We start from the raw sequence: 17,145 nt of genomic DNA, 5'->3' as shown, positions 1-17,145 counted from the left end.
AATCCAAACAAACACCTTTCAAAGGACTATATTATTATACAGGCGTACCTAATGAACTGGTAGTTCTGGTATATTGACTACTTAAGTGTTCACCGCAAGTGATAACCCACATTTTTCCATAACCCACATACAGTACATAAAACAGTGCACCCACAGTGAAAGAAACTGTTTTATTAGCAGTTCCTGCAAAGGACAGACATCTGTTTGCAGGACTGACAGTGAAATTGCATTAAAACTACAGTGTGAGCTTTGCAACATTATTCCCAGTGTTAAAATTTACCGGTGTGTTGGATCTGTGTCCGTTTCCTGTAATCATGACAATAAATAATTATCACAATTTAACAGAGGCAGAATAAGTCACGTGCATCTAATTTAGCAGTGTTATCTAAAATAAAAAGTGGTGCATCTAACATGTTTCAGTGTGTGTTCAGAGGAAGGTGGAACGTGCTGTGTCACAGTTCAGTTCAGTGTTAAATTCAGACAGTGATGTAAAATCCACCCATGGATGATCAGTGCCTGATGCTGAATATGTACCAGGATGTTATTTGAGAATGAAGAGCCCTATATTCTGTTTATTGCTACTCTTTACTTTCATCAGATACTTAGCTAGTGCCACAAACTGATGCATCCAACTATGTGTGATAATAGCAGTAGGAGCAACATAGTGACAAATTTTTCCAGTCAAGTAAAAGTGAGAGTCTCATGTTTTGATGCTGTAAATAAATCCTGGGTCTTCTGGGAAAACTGTCAGTGGAAAAATATGATGTATTTCTTCCTGTGTGATTACTGCCGGTGCTAAAAGGCACGTTAAGAGTCAAGACCTTGCTCTTACATTAATGATTAATGTCTTATCATTGGCCAATTATCCACAGATAAGAAATGTCAGTGTCTATTTTTTAATAAATGCTTAAAGGGAGTTTGAAAATTTGGTAAACAGGCTTATTAAACATTGCCTTATTGCTAAGACTTAGATGAGGAGACTGACACCATTCAAATATCTGTCCCTTAAATATAAGGCTACAGTTGGCTTAGCATAACATGTGCAAGCACTGGGAAATAGTGAACCTGGCTCTGTCCACGGGAAGCAAAATTCACCTACCAGCACCTCTAAGCTCACTAACAAACATGTGATATCTTGTTAAACAACAAGCTGTGGTTTTACAGGGGGTAATGTGCTGGACTATTGTTTGGCTGGGAGCACTAACTTCCTCAAGTCTTGTTATCACAGAAAATGACTAGCAAGAGAGACTCAGCAAGACATGAATATATCACACATTACCTGCATGCACATGCGTGTGCTTCCATGGTGCATGTGCACAACAACAGGGACCCACACGTAAAAACATGGCTTCATAGAGCTACTAGTGGTGAAAAACTTCACAGGGAACCTTTAAGAGACAGATATGAGAGTGGTATTGATCTTCTCGTGTGTCTGTGTCTGTGTGTGTGTTGGGAGGCTGTCAAAGGGTCTGGTTTTGGCCTTGAGTGTGGTGGTGTTGGTGTGGGTTGTTGAAGTGGTAGGGCTCGTGGCGGTGGTGGCTGTGACAGATGACAGGATGCTCGATGCCTTCGCTCTGCAGCTCTTCCTGCTTGTGAACTCCCTCCAGCTTCCCCACCAGCTCTCTGATGAAGGTCTGCAGAGGAGCACAGCAGCCAGAGCCGGTGTCACACGGAGCAGAAATTAAACAGAATTTTACAGGGTAACAGATTTCCAATAAGCCTTTCACATTTGTCCATACAACCACACTCGTTACTTGAAAAAGATAAAGCATTTTTTTATGCCACCCATGTATATTTTCAATCCATTTCATGATTCCAAATTTCTCAGCAAATATCCATGTTGAACATTTACCATTTACCTCTCTATGTTTCATATTCAAAAAAACAAAACTAACAATAAATGCACCCTTCTAAGTATTGTATGTGTGTCTGAACCCTGAAACACCTTATTCCTCTGGGCCACAGAGCTCCATCATTGTCCAAAAACACATCAGAAAACTACACTGTTGCACTGGGTAACAGGTTCCTTCAATACCATGAACGCATACTTTATTTTTAGTTGATCTTGTATACGCCATCCTGCTCTTCACTAAAGCGCCAAATGTGGATTAATCCACATAGATTAGTGATTTTTTTCTTTTTAAACAGTATTTGTTGACAATAAGAAAAAATACAGGATGTTTCCAGCCTTATCATTTAACTCATCCTTCCAGTTGTTATGACTAACGATGCCTTTTTTGTTCTCTTTCCTCTGCTACACCAACAATCACAACTAAACACATCTGCAAAGTCTCCTCTAGACAGTCTGTTTTAACAAAAAGTGCCATGGAGCCGTTATCAGAGCACTGAAAAACAAACAACGACTATCAGTTAACCAGAAGCTACAGTAACTTGCCAAATAAAGGTAGTGTTTAGTTATTTTCCACCCTTTTGTGTTTGAGCGTTTTCATGTCCATAGATGGAAGAAGGCCTCGAAAAGCAGCTGGGTCCCAGGACAATGACCTCAAGGCCCCAGTGGAGGAAGTTCCCACTCTGTTTACTCTATTACTGTAAATGTGTTGCTCAGAATCACTCAAGACCACTGTAAAAAAAAAGTCACTAAAAATGCAAAAAAAAAAGGTATATATAAGTATATATAAGTGTGTGTATATATGTGTGCGTGTGTGTGTGTGTATATATATATATATATATATAAAATATAATAGAAGAAAAGAAAAGAAAAATAGTGTCACTAGTGTGTAAACATCACATTTGGTTTAGCTGTACCACACTACCACTACTTTGTACAATGGTGACATTTTATAGCCTGACACACAGCACCCACATGTGGTGTGTTATGGCAACAGTAAAAGAAGAGGTGGGCAAAACAACTAGTCTCAGTCTAATAAATACTGACTGTAAGCATCTGTCTCTCCCTGGATTCATGTGTTTTTGTTTTCCTTTTATAGCCTTTAATCAGCAGTAGTAAAGATGAGTCTTGTTGCTGTTTATATTGAGGCTGTTTTACTGTCTGTCCATGTCTTTGCAAACCTAAGAAGCCTAATGTGGCATTATTCATATGACCATTTGAACACTGAAACGGGATTTGCTTGCTGTAATTATTGCGCCTGTTCATACGGGCTATTCAGAGACCTCTAATGTGCTTCCAGTAGAAGTGTAGAATCTACGGTCCTTGATCTGGAAAAAACACATTCCATCTGAAGTTAAAATAAGGCTGCAGCAGTTTGAAGCTCAGCATGGAAACTGTTTTAAACAGATTTCAGCGTTGGAAGGAGCCCAATGAATTTGATTAACTCAGATTACTGAAGCCTCATATTAACTTCAGACAGACTTTTTTGCACGAAACAAGGGCTGTGGATTTTGTAACCATTATTAGCACTGGATGCATGTTAAGAAAGGATCTCTTAATGGACACTATGAACAGGAGTTCTGCTTCATTCATTCCTGACTGGCAGTGGCAGTAAACAAAGTGGATATGTCTCCTCACGCTCTGCACAGGCTGAGACCTCAGAAAAACAAAGTCATACGTGCAACTACCTGGCTACCTGCTCTTTTCAGCTATAAATACCACATGGTAGCCTACGTCCGACCTCTATGATCTGTTAGCCTGGCCTTCTTTGCCATTTAATTGCTCCACAGGTCTGTGTTTTGGCTCTGTATTCTGCATGTCTAAGGGAGGTAAACACAACCTCTGTTGTTTGGTGTTTGTCGTCCTGCCTGTGACTCTGTTGTCAAACTGTAACCTGTTGCCCTCTAAGGCTGTGGCCAACAAGCTGTCAGTATCAAGTCTGTGAGTGTCTGTGATCCCTCCCCTGAACTGTCGCTTCAGGGGGCTCAGTCTGTAAGTGTGGAAGTGGAAGGTGGCTCAGAGACCTCTCTCAGGAGCTCTGGGAGCACTGAGCTAAGGGAGGGACCCTGCCCATTGTGAGCAGAGCTGCGTGCTGGACTGGATGACACACAGGCACTTAATGTCCACCCTTGTTGTGAAATGACATCATGTGTGGCATTTATGTCTGATTGACAGACACTGTGAAAGCTTCCTCTTGTGCCAGGACAGCTGTTTGGGCCAGAGGCAGAAAGAGTTTAGGAGCACAGAAAGCAGTCAAGCCAGGCTTCAGAGGCCTCGGGTCATCGAGACCCACATTGCTCACACTACCTAAACAAGATGAACGAGGGCAGCCTTAACATCACTATGCCTGATGGGATTTAAGATTTCTCCTTCATGTCTGTGACTGGCTTATTTGCACCTCCTTATTCCAGGAGGAGAATGATTACAGGAAGCAAAAACCGTTTCAGTGTACATATAGGCATGTGACTACTGGTCTAAAACAAACTTGGAAAAACAATCAACATCCTTTAATGACACTTTATATCAGTAAAGTAATTCTGAGTGGAGAAGCAGCAGCTACACTGGCCCTCCCTGCTCTTTGCACCTCTGACTGCACCACAGAGTCCAGAAAGACTCATTGTTTCAGCATTAAAATGGAAAGAAAAAGACAAGAGAGCACAGAGGGCCATTGTTGAGGCCTGTGGAGACTGTGGGGTGAGGTGTCAGTTGCTGCAGCTTCAGTTCAGCTGTGTGTGTAGAGTATGCACGCAGGTGTACATTTGCCTATGTAATGTGTGTGCCATCATCACTAATCTTGGGATGGAAAGGTGATTTCCAAGTTAAAACATACCTCTGTGCTCTTCCTGCACTTAGACAGAAGTTCCTGTTCAAAAAAAAGAGGATACTGTTGTATCAAACGAGCCACATAATCACATATTTATTATCAATATTCCACCAATAACACTTCAGTATTTCACCAACAAAATCTCTTCTTGTTGCTTTTGCTCAGTAACAGGTAGGTAAATAATATTAACTCTCTCACAAACATGTTTGAGTGACTCCCTGAACAAAATCTGTCCAACCTGCTGCTGAATCATGATGTGAGATGTCTGTGACTGGCGACAAAAGCTTTAACAATGCTGGATAATTTAGAAAATCTACTAGAAAATCTCTCTTCCTTATTGATAATCATGACCCTCATACAGACTGAATGAAGGGGTGATGCAGTTCATTTTACCTGTAACTTTTTGACTCTCTCGTCAACGGTAGGCAGGTCAATCAAGTCATCAATGTTCACCTCCTCTGGCATGTCACCCTCCTGACGTAAACACATGATAAAGATACACAATCTTGATCTTGAGCCACCATACAAGATGGACACTTTTTGAACATACATTTATAATCTAGTTCCGCCTCTTCAGTCCTGATCTTCCCCATAAATTCCCCTCTTAAGTGTTCAAAGACTTTCCCATGCAGTTTCCCCATATAGTGTCACGTATTCCAAAACCTCACTGAGGCTTACAGTATATCACACTTACACTAGCTGAAGTATTTAAACCCACAGGATTATTTTTGTAGCTGCATCAATACATGAAATGGAAATGTCTGGATCTTTTTGTGCATCATACATGTTTAAAGGAATGGCTCAAACAAATAAATGGGAGCTGTGTGAAAACCGATAAGTGTACTCAACTGATGTCACTTGAGTCAGTGTAGGCTGAGTCTGAAGACTACAAGTCAGAAAATTAAAAAAATCAGAGCTTACCAGAGCTCTGCAGCCTGCTCCTCATCTCTGCTTGTGGCTCCACGCTATATTAACTGATACTAGCATAACACACCCGAATCTCCAACTGAACTGTCGGTAGTGGAGTTGCATTTTGGGTAATACAGGCAGATTGTTTTGGTAAAACTGCCCTCTGTGTGCGACAGTCCTGGAAGAGTGAAATGTGAATTCCAGGAAATCTTAAGAAGTTCTTCAGGCACTTTAATGTAGCTCAAGGAGAAGTTCTGCATGTGTAACATGACCAGGTTAGAAGAGACAACATGCTCTTCTAACCCGGTTCACCAGAATGCCCAGTATCCAAAATAATATTTTCAGCTTTAAGAAGAACTGAAGACGCTGGACTCAGCCCACACACACACTGCATATCCATATCTTAGGCTCAGGGGGCTGAATAGCAACAATGTTCACACAATACAGTAACAGGGGCCTGCTATGTGTGAACAAACAACCATTGTACCAGCTGAGTGAAGGGACAGTCCCACCCACCCCTCCACACCACTGCACTCACTGCACTGTGTAATCAGGCAGGGCCCTTGGCACATACACGACTGCAACTCAACGACCCAGCAGCTTCATCTCATTCTCTGATACTCATACAGATATGTCCTCCACTGAAAGAGTAGTGAGGGTTTTGGCTGTGTTGGTTTGTAACATGGCATGGTGCAACAAAATGAGTGTTGTGTGAGTTGTAGTTTTATGATTATAAAACTTCCCAGAGTCAGTGTCGTACTCACGACACTGACTCTGGGCAAAAGCCTGTTTGGTCCCTGTGCTTCACATAGCAGCCTTATCATTGTGATAATCTGAACTCTATTTTCTTATAATAAGCGTACTTGGCTTTCACAACACAATCCTGCACTTTAAGTCCAAAAATACCCTCTTCCCCCATGATGTCTCTGAGAGATCCTAATCTCCTCTCAGCTGCCTCAGCAGCCAGATGCATAATGTTTAGCTCCTCCAGGGACATAAAACAGCACTTTCCCTCCATTATAACCCTGTCCTCTTCCTTTTTCTCATCATTCATCCTTGTCTCAGTTCCACGCTGCCCATGTAAGGCAGAAACCCCCAAGACAGTCACAGGTCTCTGAGAAGGGGGACAGCAGTGGACTGCACATCTGCAGGACGCTTGGCCTTGTAAGGAGAACCAGGCTGCCCCACCTCTCCTCTCCACCAAACACCTCATTCATTATCAGAGACCTGGAGTTCAGCGATCTCAGTGTGCCTTCATATCACAGTATTTGTGAAAATACAACTTTGATTTCAGATTTAAAGCTCTCCTCCTCACTTTTCATATTATACTACAGGAAATGTGCGTCTTTAGAAATGCCCGTCAGTTTATTCAAACAGCTCTGACAGCTTATTATCTGATGAGAAGATACAGTGGGCTATATTAAAACTCCGACCAGCCACAGCAGTTTCTTTCTCTTGCTCTTGGACACCCACCTGACCCGAGTACAGCCGGTCCAGGCTCTCGTCGATCCACTTCTCCACGTCCAGACGCCTCTGCAGCTCCTTCCTGTTGTACTTCACGGTGACCCGCGCGTGTCTTTTCGGGATATTACGCCCGTGGTCTTCAAACGACCCAAAATCGGATGAATGAACTTCGTCATTTTCCCCAAGCGTCCGATCATGTGCCATGTCTGGTCTGTTCTGGACTGGAGTGGTCTGACTGGTTTGTTTGCCTTTTTCAAGCACAGGAGGAGAAAGCGGCGCTGGGAGGCGACGATGGCGGCGCAGACTGCTGAGCGTCTCTCTGCTGTTGTTTATTTACAGCGCATCTATACAAATACTGCTAAACTATTTACACATTAAATCACGTTCTCGGTCTCGTAAAGAAGATTACATGAGTCGAGCTGCTCGATGAAGCATAAGCGACCATGCGACACCAGTTTTAACGTAGTTGATCTGTATCTGTATCTGGCACCACAAGATTCCTACAGAGCTACAGGCTGTACATGTCTCAGTCCTGCTGTTAACTTTTACATGGCAGCTTCCTTATTTCTGTAAACCTTACCTACCTACCTACCTAACAGAGGCCTGCAGACCTGTAACACCTGAAGGAATCGTTTGCTTTAGGTCCACAATGAACCGGAAGGAGCTTCTCCATAACTAAATGCAGTTTCTAGAGGTCTGGACAGGAAATAGCAGCTAATTAAATAGTTGCGGCAGCTGCCGCCTGATCAGCCGCATCCTTTAGGCTGATAATGTCACAGGCTCAAACTGTTTGTCAGACAGAACATCAACACATGTCAACAGTCAGTGCTCTCAGCAACAAGTAAACAACCTCAGCTCCTCAGAAGCTTTTAACCCTCTGCTCAAGGAAGGTTTGTATCTGATCAAGGCAAATGCTGCATGAGGAAGTACCACAGCATGTCCCATGTCCCTCTGATCAGACATTGTCCATGGATAAATGTCTTTTTTTTTTCTATGTCCAACTTCATGCCTGATGTCAAATCCAGCTCATCAGGAAGTTTCCTAAAGTAAATGTTTATGCACAGAGCTGCTCGGTTCTCCTGGGTGTTCACTCAGTTTGGAGTTTAAGAAGCGTCTCACATAGTATATCAGCCTGATAAAGTCAGCACTGATTCACCCAGAGCTGAAATGATTTATTCACAATTAAGTCATTTATACACCAACTATGTCAAAAAGTAAATATATCTTAATTTCCTTAATTTAAATCTATGAATAAAAGCACAGGGTTCAAGCATGTGGAAACAGAGACTTCAACCCAGAATCACATCAAAGCAAATCTTTTATTCCACATCACAACCACCACATGATGAAATTAAATAACATGAATGAAAACATGTAACATAACACAAACTTTGGCATGAAATCAAAATGGCACATGAAAGAGCAACGTGAACAAACGTGAATATAAACTATATATATATAAATTACAGTAATGGCTGGCTCTGTGTGATAAAGCACATTTTCCTTATATCCCTGCTCTGAATATCTTTGGGATATTTCACACCAGCCAGGTACAACATCAAGCATCGATCTTCATTCAGCATCATATAAATATATATCTACATCTGTGACAATCAAAGTGAGGCTATAAACATAAGATTTCAAATAAATAAATAATATAAAGAATAAAAAATGATGGTACGCACAATAAGGAAATAATGGCCAAAGGAAGATTGAAAAGCAAAACAAAAATTCTGTGTTTAAAAAAATGAGAAATAATCAAACAAAGTGAACAAATAAAAGACAATAACCCAATAAAACATATTTTGGGCAGGTTTTCCAAAGGTGGTCGGAGTATTGTGACTTCCTGTATTTGGTTTGTGTTGTAGGTCCTATGAAAAGTGGATCATATTATTTGTCTCTTTGGGTCTTAAACGTGGAAGAGCTTTGCCCCATATACTTTTTCAATAATCTTTGTAAATAGTCTTCATCAGAATAGTTCATTAACGAATATTTTTGTTTCTTATGCTTTACATTTGTAATGGTATTTCACCTCCAGCATAAGCAGAGCAGTTTTCAGCTCATGAATCTGCTCCTGTCCTCACTGCGCATGAACAGAGAGGCGCAACAAGTGCTAATATTCTTCCTCCCCTGTTTGAATGTCCATGTTTGCTCTCTGTCTCATCTCAGCCCTGCTCCGGAGCCCAGTCCAGCCTCATCCCTCCACATAAAGTCCTGACGCTCACCTCTGGCCAGGCCGCTCTCCACAGGATTGTGCCTGTACCCAGATCTGCCGTCAGGGCAGAGGGAGAGGCTGAGGCGAGCCGTGCTGTTGCTGATCTTGAACAGGCCGTTGGGACCGAGGAAGGCTTCTCTCTCACTTCCTCCCAGGTTGTTGACCGTCTCCAAGTCATTATAAACTGCAATGTCGCTCAGCTGCTTCCTCCCTTGCAGTCTCCTCCTTCTCCTCAGGAAGATGATGCCTGCCACCAGAACCAGCACCAGAACAGCCAGAATGCAGGAGATGGTGAGGGTGGCGGAGGAGGGCTGGGAGGTTTGGCGCAAAGCTGGCTTGAAACTGGGCTGAAGCGTGAACTCACAGCTCGGACCCATAAAGCCCTTAGGGCACTGGCATACTGGCCCGGTGAAGTGGGTGAAGCAAGTGCCACCATTCTGACACGGGCGGGCGCCACAGGCATCAGAGCGCACGCTGCAGTTCTTGCCGGTGTACCCCAAGGTGCAGGAGCAGGTGTAGTCATTCACACCATCTTGGCAGGTTCCGGCATTCTGGCAGGGAGTTGAGGCGCAGTCGTCGATGTTGATCTGGCAGTTGGCACCAGTGAAGCCTGCCTGACAGCGGCACAAGATGCTCTGGCCAAGATCCAGACACTCGCCACCTGCAGAAGGGAGAAATACTCTGTTCAGCATCCAAGAGATCAGGGGCAACCAATCGCTTAAAGACAGTGTGTTAATGGGATTATATTTAACACTGTCTTTGTCGTGTTGGGTGTTGACAGTAATACATACTCACTAAAACAATTTCATATACAACCAGAAAAAAAAAAAAACACTGCTGATTTACACTTCAGCCACAAGATGTCGCCAGAGGGGAGTCCTCTCCTGCCAACTCACCATTCAGACAGGGCCTGTTGCTGCAGCGGTCCAGCTTCTTCTCACAGTTGGAGCCGGTGTAGCTCGGAGGGCAGCGGCAGGTGTAGCCTCCGGTCATCGTCTCCACACATGTGCCGCCGTTGAAGCAGGGACCGTCTGCGCACGTCATGGCAATGATCTCGCAGTTCTTACCGTAGAACCCCTGTGGACAGGTGCAGGAGTAGTCGTTCTCCAGGTCCTGTGGAAGAAAAATCTTTATGTTACAGAGGGAAAATCTAGAAACACTTTTAAGTTTTGAAAGAACTGTGAAGTTACTGTAAGCAACTGTTCCCTTTGTTTATGAACCATGTTCATTTATTTATTTAGATTTGATATTTTTGAATTTGAAGTTTTTTTTTAAAAAGGTAGTTATCTGTTTATCTGTTACTGTACTTCTGAATGGGATCAGTAAAGTTTATCTTATATTTTCCAATGTTCTATTTATCATCTTCTTCTTTATTTATAACAACTATTTTAGTATTAGTGCACCTTATCCCACCTAATCCCACAGTATACTCACATTGCAGCTGCCTCCGTTCTTGCAGGGGTTGCTGTCACACTCATTGGTTTCCAGCTCGCAGTTGGTGCCTCCGAAGCCGGGCCGGCAGGTGCAGGTGTAGCTGCCCTGGCCCGTGTTGGTGCAGGTTGCACCGTTGGCACAAGGCTTGTGGTTCGTGCAGTAGTTGAGGTCCTGGTCACAGAAGAGGCCCCCCCAGCCCTCCTGACAGTTACACTGCCACGGCTGGCTGCACGTCCCGTGGAGGCAGCCTGGATAGCGGACGCATTCATTGCAGGAGGGGCCCTGCCAGCCCATGCGACACGTACAGCCCCCTGGGGCCTCGCAGTAGCCGTGCTTCTCGCTGCAGTCCGCCGAGCAGATGGCTAAAGAGGGGAGGGAGGGGAGGGTGTGAGCTTACAATGGGCACGCCTTCTCATACATCTCACACATAGACACACACACAGACACACGTTGTGGGCCCCCTGTCTGACCCCAGACTTCACTGTTGGTTAAGTATTAATCCAAGCAGCTGGTAGGCACACTGCCGGAGAAAAACGCTTTCTTTTATCTCCTTCCCATTACACACACACACACACACACTCAGACACACACAAACACACCCAGATCACCTTGAAAAATGAATGTGCGTATCTAATGGGGGCCACAGTCTTTTCACTCATTGTAACAGAGATGAAAAGGCAGATGGGACACCACAGACTGTCTTGCAAAAGAGGAAAACACGACTCTACAGGACATTACTGAGATGAAGGACTTACTCTGAAAAGACTCTGCTGCTCTAAGTGTCTCTGTAGCAGATCAGAAATCTTTTATCCATGCTCTGACAAAACCTGAGTCTGATCTTTCAAGATGTGGGAGGAAGAAAGGTTTCAACTGTCTAATCCTGAAACTCTGGTGTCTCTTTATGTTGATGTTTTGTGATTTGACTTCAAGAACCAGTGTCTTTGGCTGTCTCAGTTTCTTAAATTACTCAAACTTCTGTAAAATGCTTTCTTTACACTGATTTTCATACTGAAAGATGCCAAGAGCTGAAAACTCCTTATTATGATGCCATCCTCCTCCCCCCTTAGTTCTCAGAGGGAAGTCGTTTATTTTGTTGTTTTTATCTTTGTTATTGTTTTCTATTTGATTCTGTATCCTATTATGAACTTTCGTTTACCTGATTTTATATAATTATAGCTGAATTGTTTTCACAGTGTTTTCCCAAGTTAAACTGTAACTGGGAAAGATGCTAAATAAACAAAGTGTATTAGTCTGTGATTGTTATTAGAAATAATACTTATTTACTAAAATGAGTGTGATATTTACATTTTGTGATGATACAGAGGATTATAAAATGAAATCAGGTTGTATTCTGTTATAGACCATAGGATGAAGTGCTCTTAGTGTTTTCCAAGGGCACAGATCCACAGGTCACTGAACTGCACTCTGGGAACTAGTACAGGATCTAAGTGCCTTGCTCAAGGGAACTTCAGTCATCATTAATATACACTTACGCTCAGAGCAGTAGTTTCCCTTCCAGCCCTCCAGGCAGATGCGGTTTCCCTCCTCGTCGCAGGTGTAGTGGCCCAGCGTATCGTCTCTTGGCCTGCAGTAGTCAGCGCAGCCGTCTCCAAAGTAGTACTCGTCGCAGAAGACGTGGTAGGAGTACCGCAGCTCGCTCTGCTCGCCAAAGTGCACGTCCTGGGACCAGTCTTCTCCAATGGCAAGTCTCCTCCTGGTCGCTAGACGGCTCACAAGGTTGTTTTGGTTGTCTGCACAGAGAGAAGGGGCCTTTTTTTTTAACAATGGCATCTCGCAAGGAAGATGCGTATGAGCCCGTGCGCCAGAAGGTGACCAATGAATGAGTGAACAGGCCGCAGCAAACAACCTACCTGTGTATTCAGTCGGAGATTCAGCGTTCCAGGCTTCAATGATCAAAGAAAATGTTCCCTAGAGTAAAAAAAGAGACAGAAAAAAGGGAAAACGCGTTTATTTAACATGAATAAATTCGATGGTGGACAAGCTGCTGTCGCCTATGGCTGCAGAAATATATAAGTATGAAGTTTTTACATAAAAAACAATCAACTTACCGGCCACTTGAAGTGAAAAGGCACCCTGATGGGAGCGCTGCTGGAGATGGAGGTGTGATCGGCCCTGATGACGTTGGTTTGTCCGGTGCCAAAGGTGCACGGCGGTTCTGCAGAAATCACATCCTCCGGGTGTTTTAGGCAAATTCTGAAAAATATGTGACAGTCCCTGTGTCTTCTGCAGATGCGCTGCGCCGTGTGGAATGAATGAATCTTCAGCTCAAACACACCAGAGGACAATACCTGCAGTGACAGGGAGATTATGTCAGAGGCGGTGTACATAAAGACATGTTGAGAGGGTTAATTTTGGATAAACAGAAGCCAACTTACTGTGTGCACTAAGGCCAAAGCCAAGAGGTATCTTAGGTGCAGGTGTGCCATTTCCTCTCAGAGTTTCTCTCCAGCTCTAAGTGAATGTCCGCATTCGTCGTGTGCAATAATATTCCCACAAGCTCCTGAGGAAAACTCTTCCAATGTAAAGGAAAGCCTCTCAAAAAAAGTTTCAACACTCTGGGCTGTGTCCTGTTAGTGTCTCTGAAATCCTTCTTCTCCTGATCCTTTCTCCTCGCTCCTCGTTGACGCTCTGCTTGTTTGGGTTCTGGTGCGTAAAGGCGCACGGTGGTTTTATACCCTCAGATGCAGCGCGTCACCGGCAAAGAGGCGGAGTCGGAGCAGACCTCAGGGGAGCAGCCTGGCACAGGAGGCCTGCCTGGGGATTTAGACAACCTACGTTACATCTGGACCAAGTTCTTCATAGGAATATGTATAAGAAGCTGGCGTAAGGCAGATATGTTTAGCATTTGCATGAATCTTAATTGCACAGAAAAGCGTAAACTGATGTGGGTGATGGACCTGAATAATCACAGAGGCCTGATGTAAACTATGGTCAACGAGAAACAGATTAAATAAAGGTTTCTTAACAAACTATCCAGGGTTTAGTGATGTGAGTTTGAAGAGCTTTTTAAAGAACAATAATAATGTGGCTGGAGTGAGATTTCTGGCCCACAAGAAAAATGAACACATTTCATTGGAGAGACGATTGAATTATTTATACATTCGTGGTTTGGGCAAATTGTCAAACAGTGAACGTGCCACAGCATGAACTAATCAAACCCTCCTGCATTTCATCAGACGTGGACTAGAGCAATTAACTTTAACACCGTTTTCGTGCTTATAGCTCCTGTAGGTCATTGTTTAGAAGGTGTTTTTTTCACTTTGGAGTTTGCCTACACACCAAACAAAGATCAGAAGGAAGCAGGGAAGAATAGCATAGCCTGTCTTTCTTTACAGCCAACATTATAATTGCTCTGACGCGTGTGAGTGGGCTGGTCCTGGGTGAGACCGCATTGTGCGTCTAGCGGCTATTGAGGCCTCTTCTGTTGTACTCTTGAGCCTGTGTGTGTGTGTGTTTGGGGGGGTTGGGGCTGCAGGGTTTGGACTATCATGTTGCTTTTGTCTGGACCTCATACGAACAGCTGTATGGTAATCAACGGCACATGGTCGACCCTGTGGGGCTCCAAACACAGCTATTGTCTCTCCAAAGCGTCTACTCCGAGTACACACACACACACACACACACCCACACACTCACACACACATTAACCCCTTATTGATTTGGAAAGGACTCTGGTCGGCTGTCCGTTCCAGCACCTGTCGCCAGCCGGATGTGGTCAAGGGTAAACACACCTAAGCTGTTACTTACACAGGGCAGCCGATCAAGACTGATATAAACCTTTATGTCCTAATATAAGAAAATAATTAAGAGCTTCATGATTAATGCTAAATTTATTTATTTATTTATTTTTTTAAATAACCTCAAAATATAAAGGAATGATGAAGTGACTATATTTGCGTTGTGTTGTGATCATCGCCTCGAGCTGAGTTTAACCAGGAGCCGAGTTTTCAAAACATTTGAACCAAGTGACACAGAATTAGAGATTTCAAGATGGCAACTGTTTATTAGCAGCAACTGCTGTGTTTTAATCTCACACTCTACAAGCGTTTGTGTGTGTGTGTGTGTGTGTGTGTGTGTATATATATATATATATGTGTGGTGGTGATAATAGGTGGATGGGGGTGGGGGCACCTATTGATATTATAATGAGTAAAAAAGGACGCGTGCCTGAAGTGGCCCCCTGTATATCCTGGCACGCTTCTTTGCAGAACAACATGCGAAGGAGGGAGGAAACTTTTTTTACACAGTTGTATGTAAAGTAAGCAAAGTAGGAGTGTTTTCAGCTTTATGAGTAACCTCATAGTTCTGGCTGTTAGTGGTCAGAAAACTTGTAAATCAAAGCTTGAGTCCTGGAGCCAAGGAATTCCTCTGAATTACAGAGGGCCTTTGACAAAAGTGAGGACAATTTTAATTTTACAACAGTTTCTGGAAGTCATGCAAATTAAAGAAGGACAACTGTAAATACAGGTTTCATTTGATTATTTTCCACAGATTAGAGAACAGTTGTAGAGATGTCAAGAGTAAATTAACACCAAACCTTAAAATCTGTTTAATGCTCATTTGTTTTAGTGACCTCTGTGTCCTTTTTAGGATCCACATCACAAAAATACTTGGAAAGAAAACTAACTTTTCAATTGCAAAATGCTCGGTACAGCATCTGCCATAATTTACTGTGTGTAACAGAGGAGAACACGTGTATGAAGAGGAGGCCCTTTTCATTTTTATCAAGGTTTTAATTATCCATGTGTATTGTTTAAGATTCACTTTTGAAATGGAGTCTGTTAACGTGACTTGGTCATTAATTTTGTAAATTATCAGTATTCTTTATACATTCTCTCATTTCAGATTATAATAATTTTATGCTTTTTCCACACAAATACAGAAGACTTGTGGGGGAGGTCTTGTTCAAACCCCCCTGCTTTGACTTCTTTTAGTAAAATCAGCCATTATTTGAACACTGCAATTTCCTCCCTCTAAGATTTCAAAACAATATATTTACAGAACAATCCATGACAAAATGGTGAATCTACAGCCTCTGTATAATCTGAATTTAGAGCTGCTAAATAAATAGTTATAACAGCCACTAAATAACTGAACTAGGCACAGGTACCAGCTGTGGCTGCAGATTTTTTTTTTTTTTTTTTTTTTTGACAAATCTCACAAGGAAACAGTGAAATAAATCTGGGATGAGAAAAAGATGAAAGGTCCTCTCACAAAACATTTTAATTAACAAACTACATAATAATCCACCTTCTCTGAGCCCCCCAGTACGATCTTCTACTGATCAGACCTGATTTAAAATATCAGAAATTCAGCTTCGGTTTGCACATCAAACATGTGTATAGTAGATGCCAAACAACATTTTGCCACTTGTGACTATGGCCTATAGCTGTTTGTGTGTATGTTTGTGTGTGCACATGTGTGTAGCACATGTTTCTGTACATCATACCATATCTCTTACATATCTCCTACAACCCTCATGTCACACACGTAGCCCATATATCATCATCCTCTTCTAGTCCTTTGGGAGAAAGAGACACACTCACTGCCCTGCCTCCATCTACAGTACCTGCTGCATCTGTCTGTGTAGAAGGATGCGTGTGTCTTTGTGTCAGCAGAGCAGATGGACAGTGCACCCTCTTTGAGGCTATCATCTGTATTACTTGCAGGAGTGTGACATGAGCGTGCCACGGGGCATGGGAACCAAAGAGGAGTCATGTCATCCCCCTCAGACCTCCCATTAGTTTGAGTGGCCGGCATCTGCCTCATCTCCAGCCCACAGCAGCTTGGAGATCCTTCTCCCCAAGGACGTTTGGAAACAGAGAGGGGGAGCTGCCTCAAATCTGACCCATGCAGGCCCTCGGGGGAGAAGTCGGTCTGTTGTGGACACTTCTGCAGCCCCAGCCTGCTGTCTGACTGTGGGACAATAGGAGGTGTGGAATGGGTGTCTGGCGGATTGTGATGTTGTGTGTGTGTGTGTGTGTGTGTGTGTGTGTGTGTGTGTACATGCAGCCTCAAATTTATGCATGACATTTGGTTGATTGGTTGGTCTCATTAAAATGCTGGATGCTGAAGCACTGTTGGGAACCAAACAATGCCCACAGCCCTGCCACCTCCCCACTGTGCAAATTTATGGGTTAAGTCAAAGGAGGCATGAGGCGCAGTCTCAGGCAAATCACTGGCTGATAATAATACAGACAGAAATACTGTGTCTTCTGACTTTTCTTTACTGTCCCTGGTCACAGGTCAATGTTTTGAAACGTTTTAGGCCATTTTCTCATTTCCTCAGGCCATCTGTGCTCTTTTCCTTTAGCCCTCCTCCAGACTCCTGTGAGACAGCCGGCTTACAGTAATAAATACAGGGAGAACTACTCTGCTTCGCCTTGATGTCCCTTGTCTCAGATTGTAAAATCAATCACTTTAGGCCTG

General features: G+C 43.3%; 2 protein-coding genes across 3 annotated transcripts; both read right to left on the bottom strand.

Annotated features, from left to right (window-relative positions):
- Window positions 1–159: 159 nt before the first annotated feature.
- ppp1r14aa (protein phosphatase 1, regulatory (inhibitor) subunit 14Aa) lies at window positions 160–7,688 on the bottom strand. The gene is made up of 4 exons (XM_041052469.1): window positions 7,056–7,688; window positions 5,067–5,147; window positions 4,680–4,712; window positions 160–1,634 (listed from the first exon to the last, which is right to left on the bottom strand). Exons 1-4 carry the CDS (start codon window positions 7,248–7,250, stop codon window positions 1,461–1,463), a joined length of 483 nt encoding a protein of 160 aa, XP_040908403.1. The 5' UTR covers window positions 7,251–7,688; the 3' UTR covers window positions 160–1,460.
- A 708-nt stretch (window positions 7,689–8,396) lies between these two features.
- Window positions 8,397–13,341, bottom strand: dlb (deltaB). Of its 2 annotated transcripts, XM_041051578.1 has the most exons (8): window positions 13,092–13,341; window positions 12,765–13,004; window positions 12,567–12,624; window positions 12,189–12,446; window positions 10,696–11,057; window positions 10,158–10,374; window positions 9,626–9,922; window positions 8,397–9,508 (listed from the first exon to the last, which is right to left on the bottom strand). In XM_041051578.1, the coding sequence occupies exons 1-8, from the start codon at window positions 13,140–13,142 to the stop codon at window positions 9,207–9,209; spliced, it is 1,785 nt and encodes a 594-aa protein (XP_040907512.1). In that variant the 5' UTR covers window positions 13,143–13,341; the 3' UTR covers window positions 8,397–9,206. The 2 variants fall into 2 exon arrangements, with proteins under 2 accessions (XP_040907512.1, XP_040907511.1); XM_041051577.1 differs by having other exon boundaries at window positions 8,397–9,922.
- Window positions 13,342–17,145: the final 3,804 nt, after the last annotated feature.

The sequence above is a fragment of the Toxotes jaculatrix genome, chromosome 12 (assembly GCF_017976425.1).
Source record: "Toxotes jaculatrix isolate fToxJac2 chromosome 12, fToxJac2.pri, whole genome shotgun sequence".
In the NCBI taxonomy this organism is placed as follows: domain Eukaryota; kingdom Metazoa; phylum Chordata; class Actinopteri; family Toxotidae; genus Toxotes; species Toxotes jaculatrix.
This window is presented reverse-complemented; position numbering and strand designations above follow the sequence as displayed.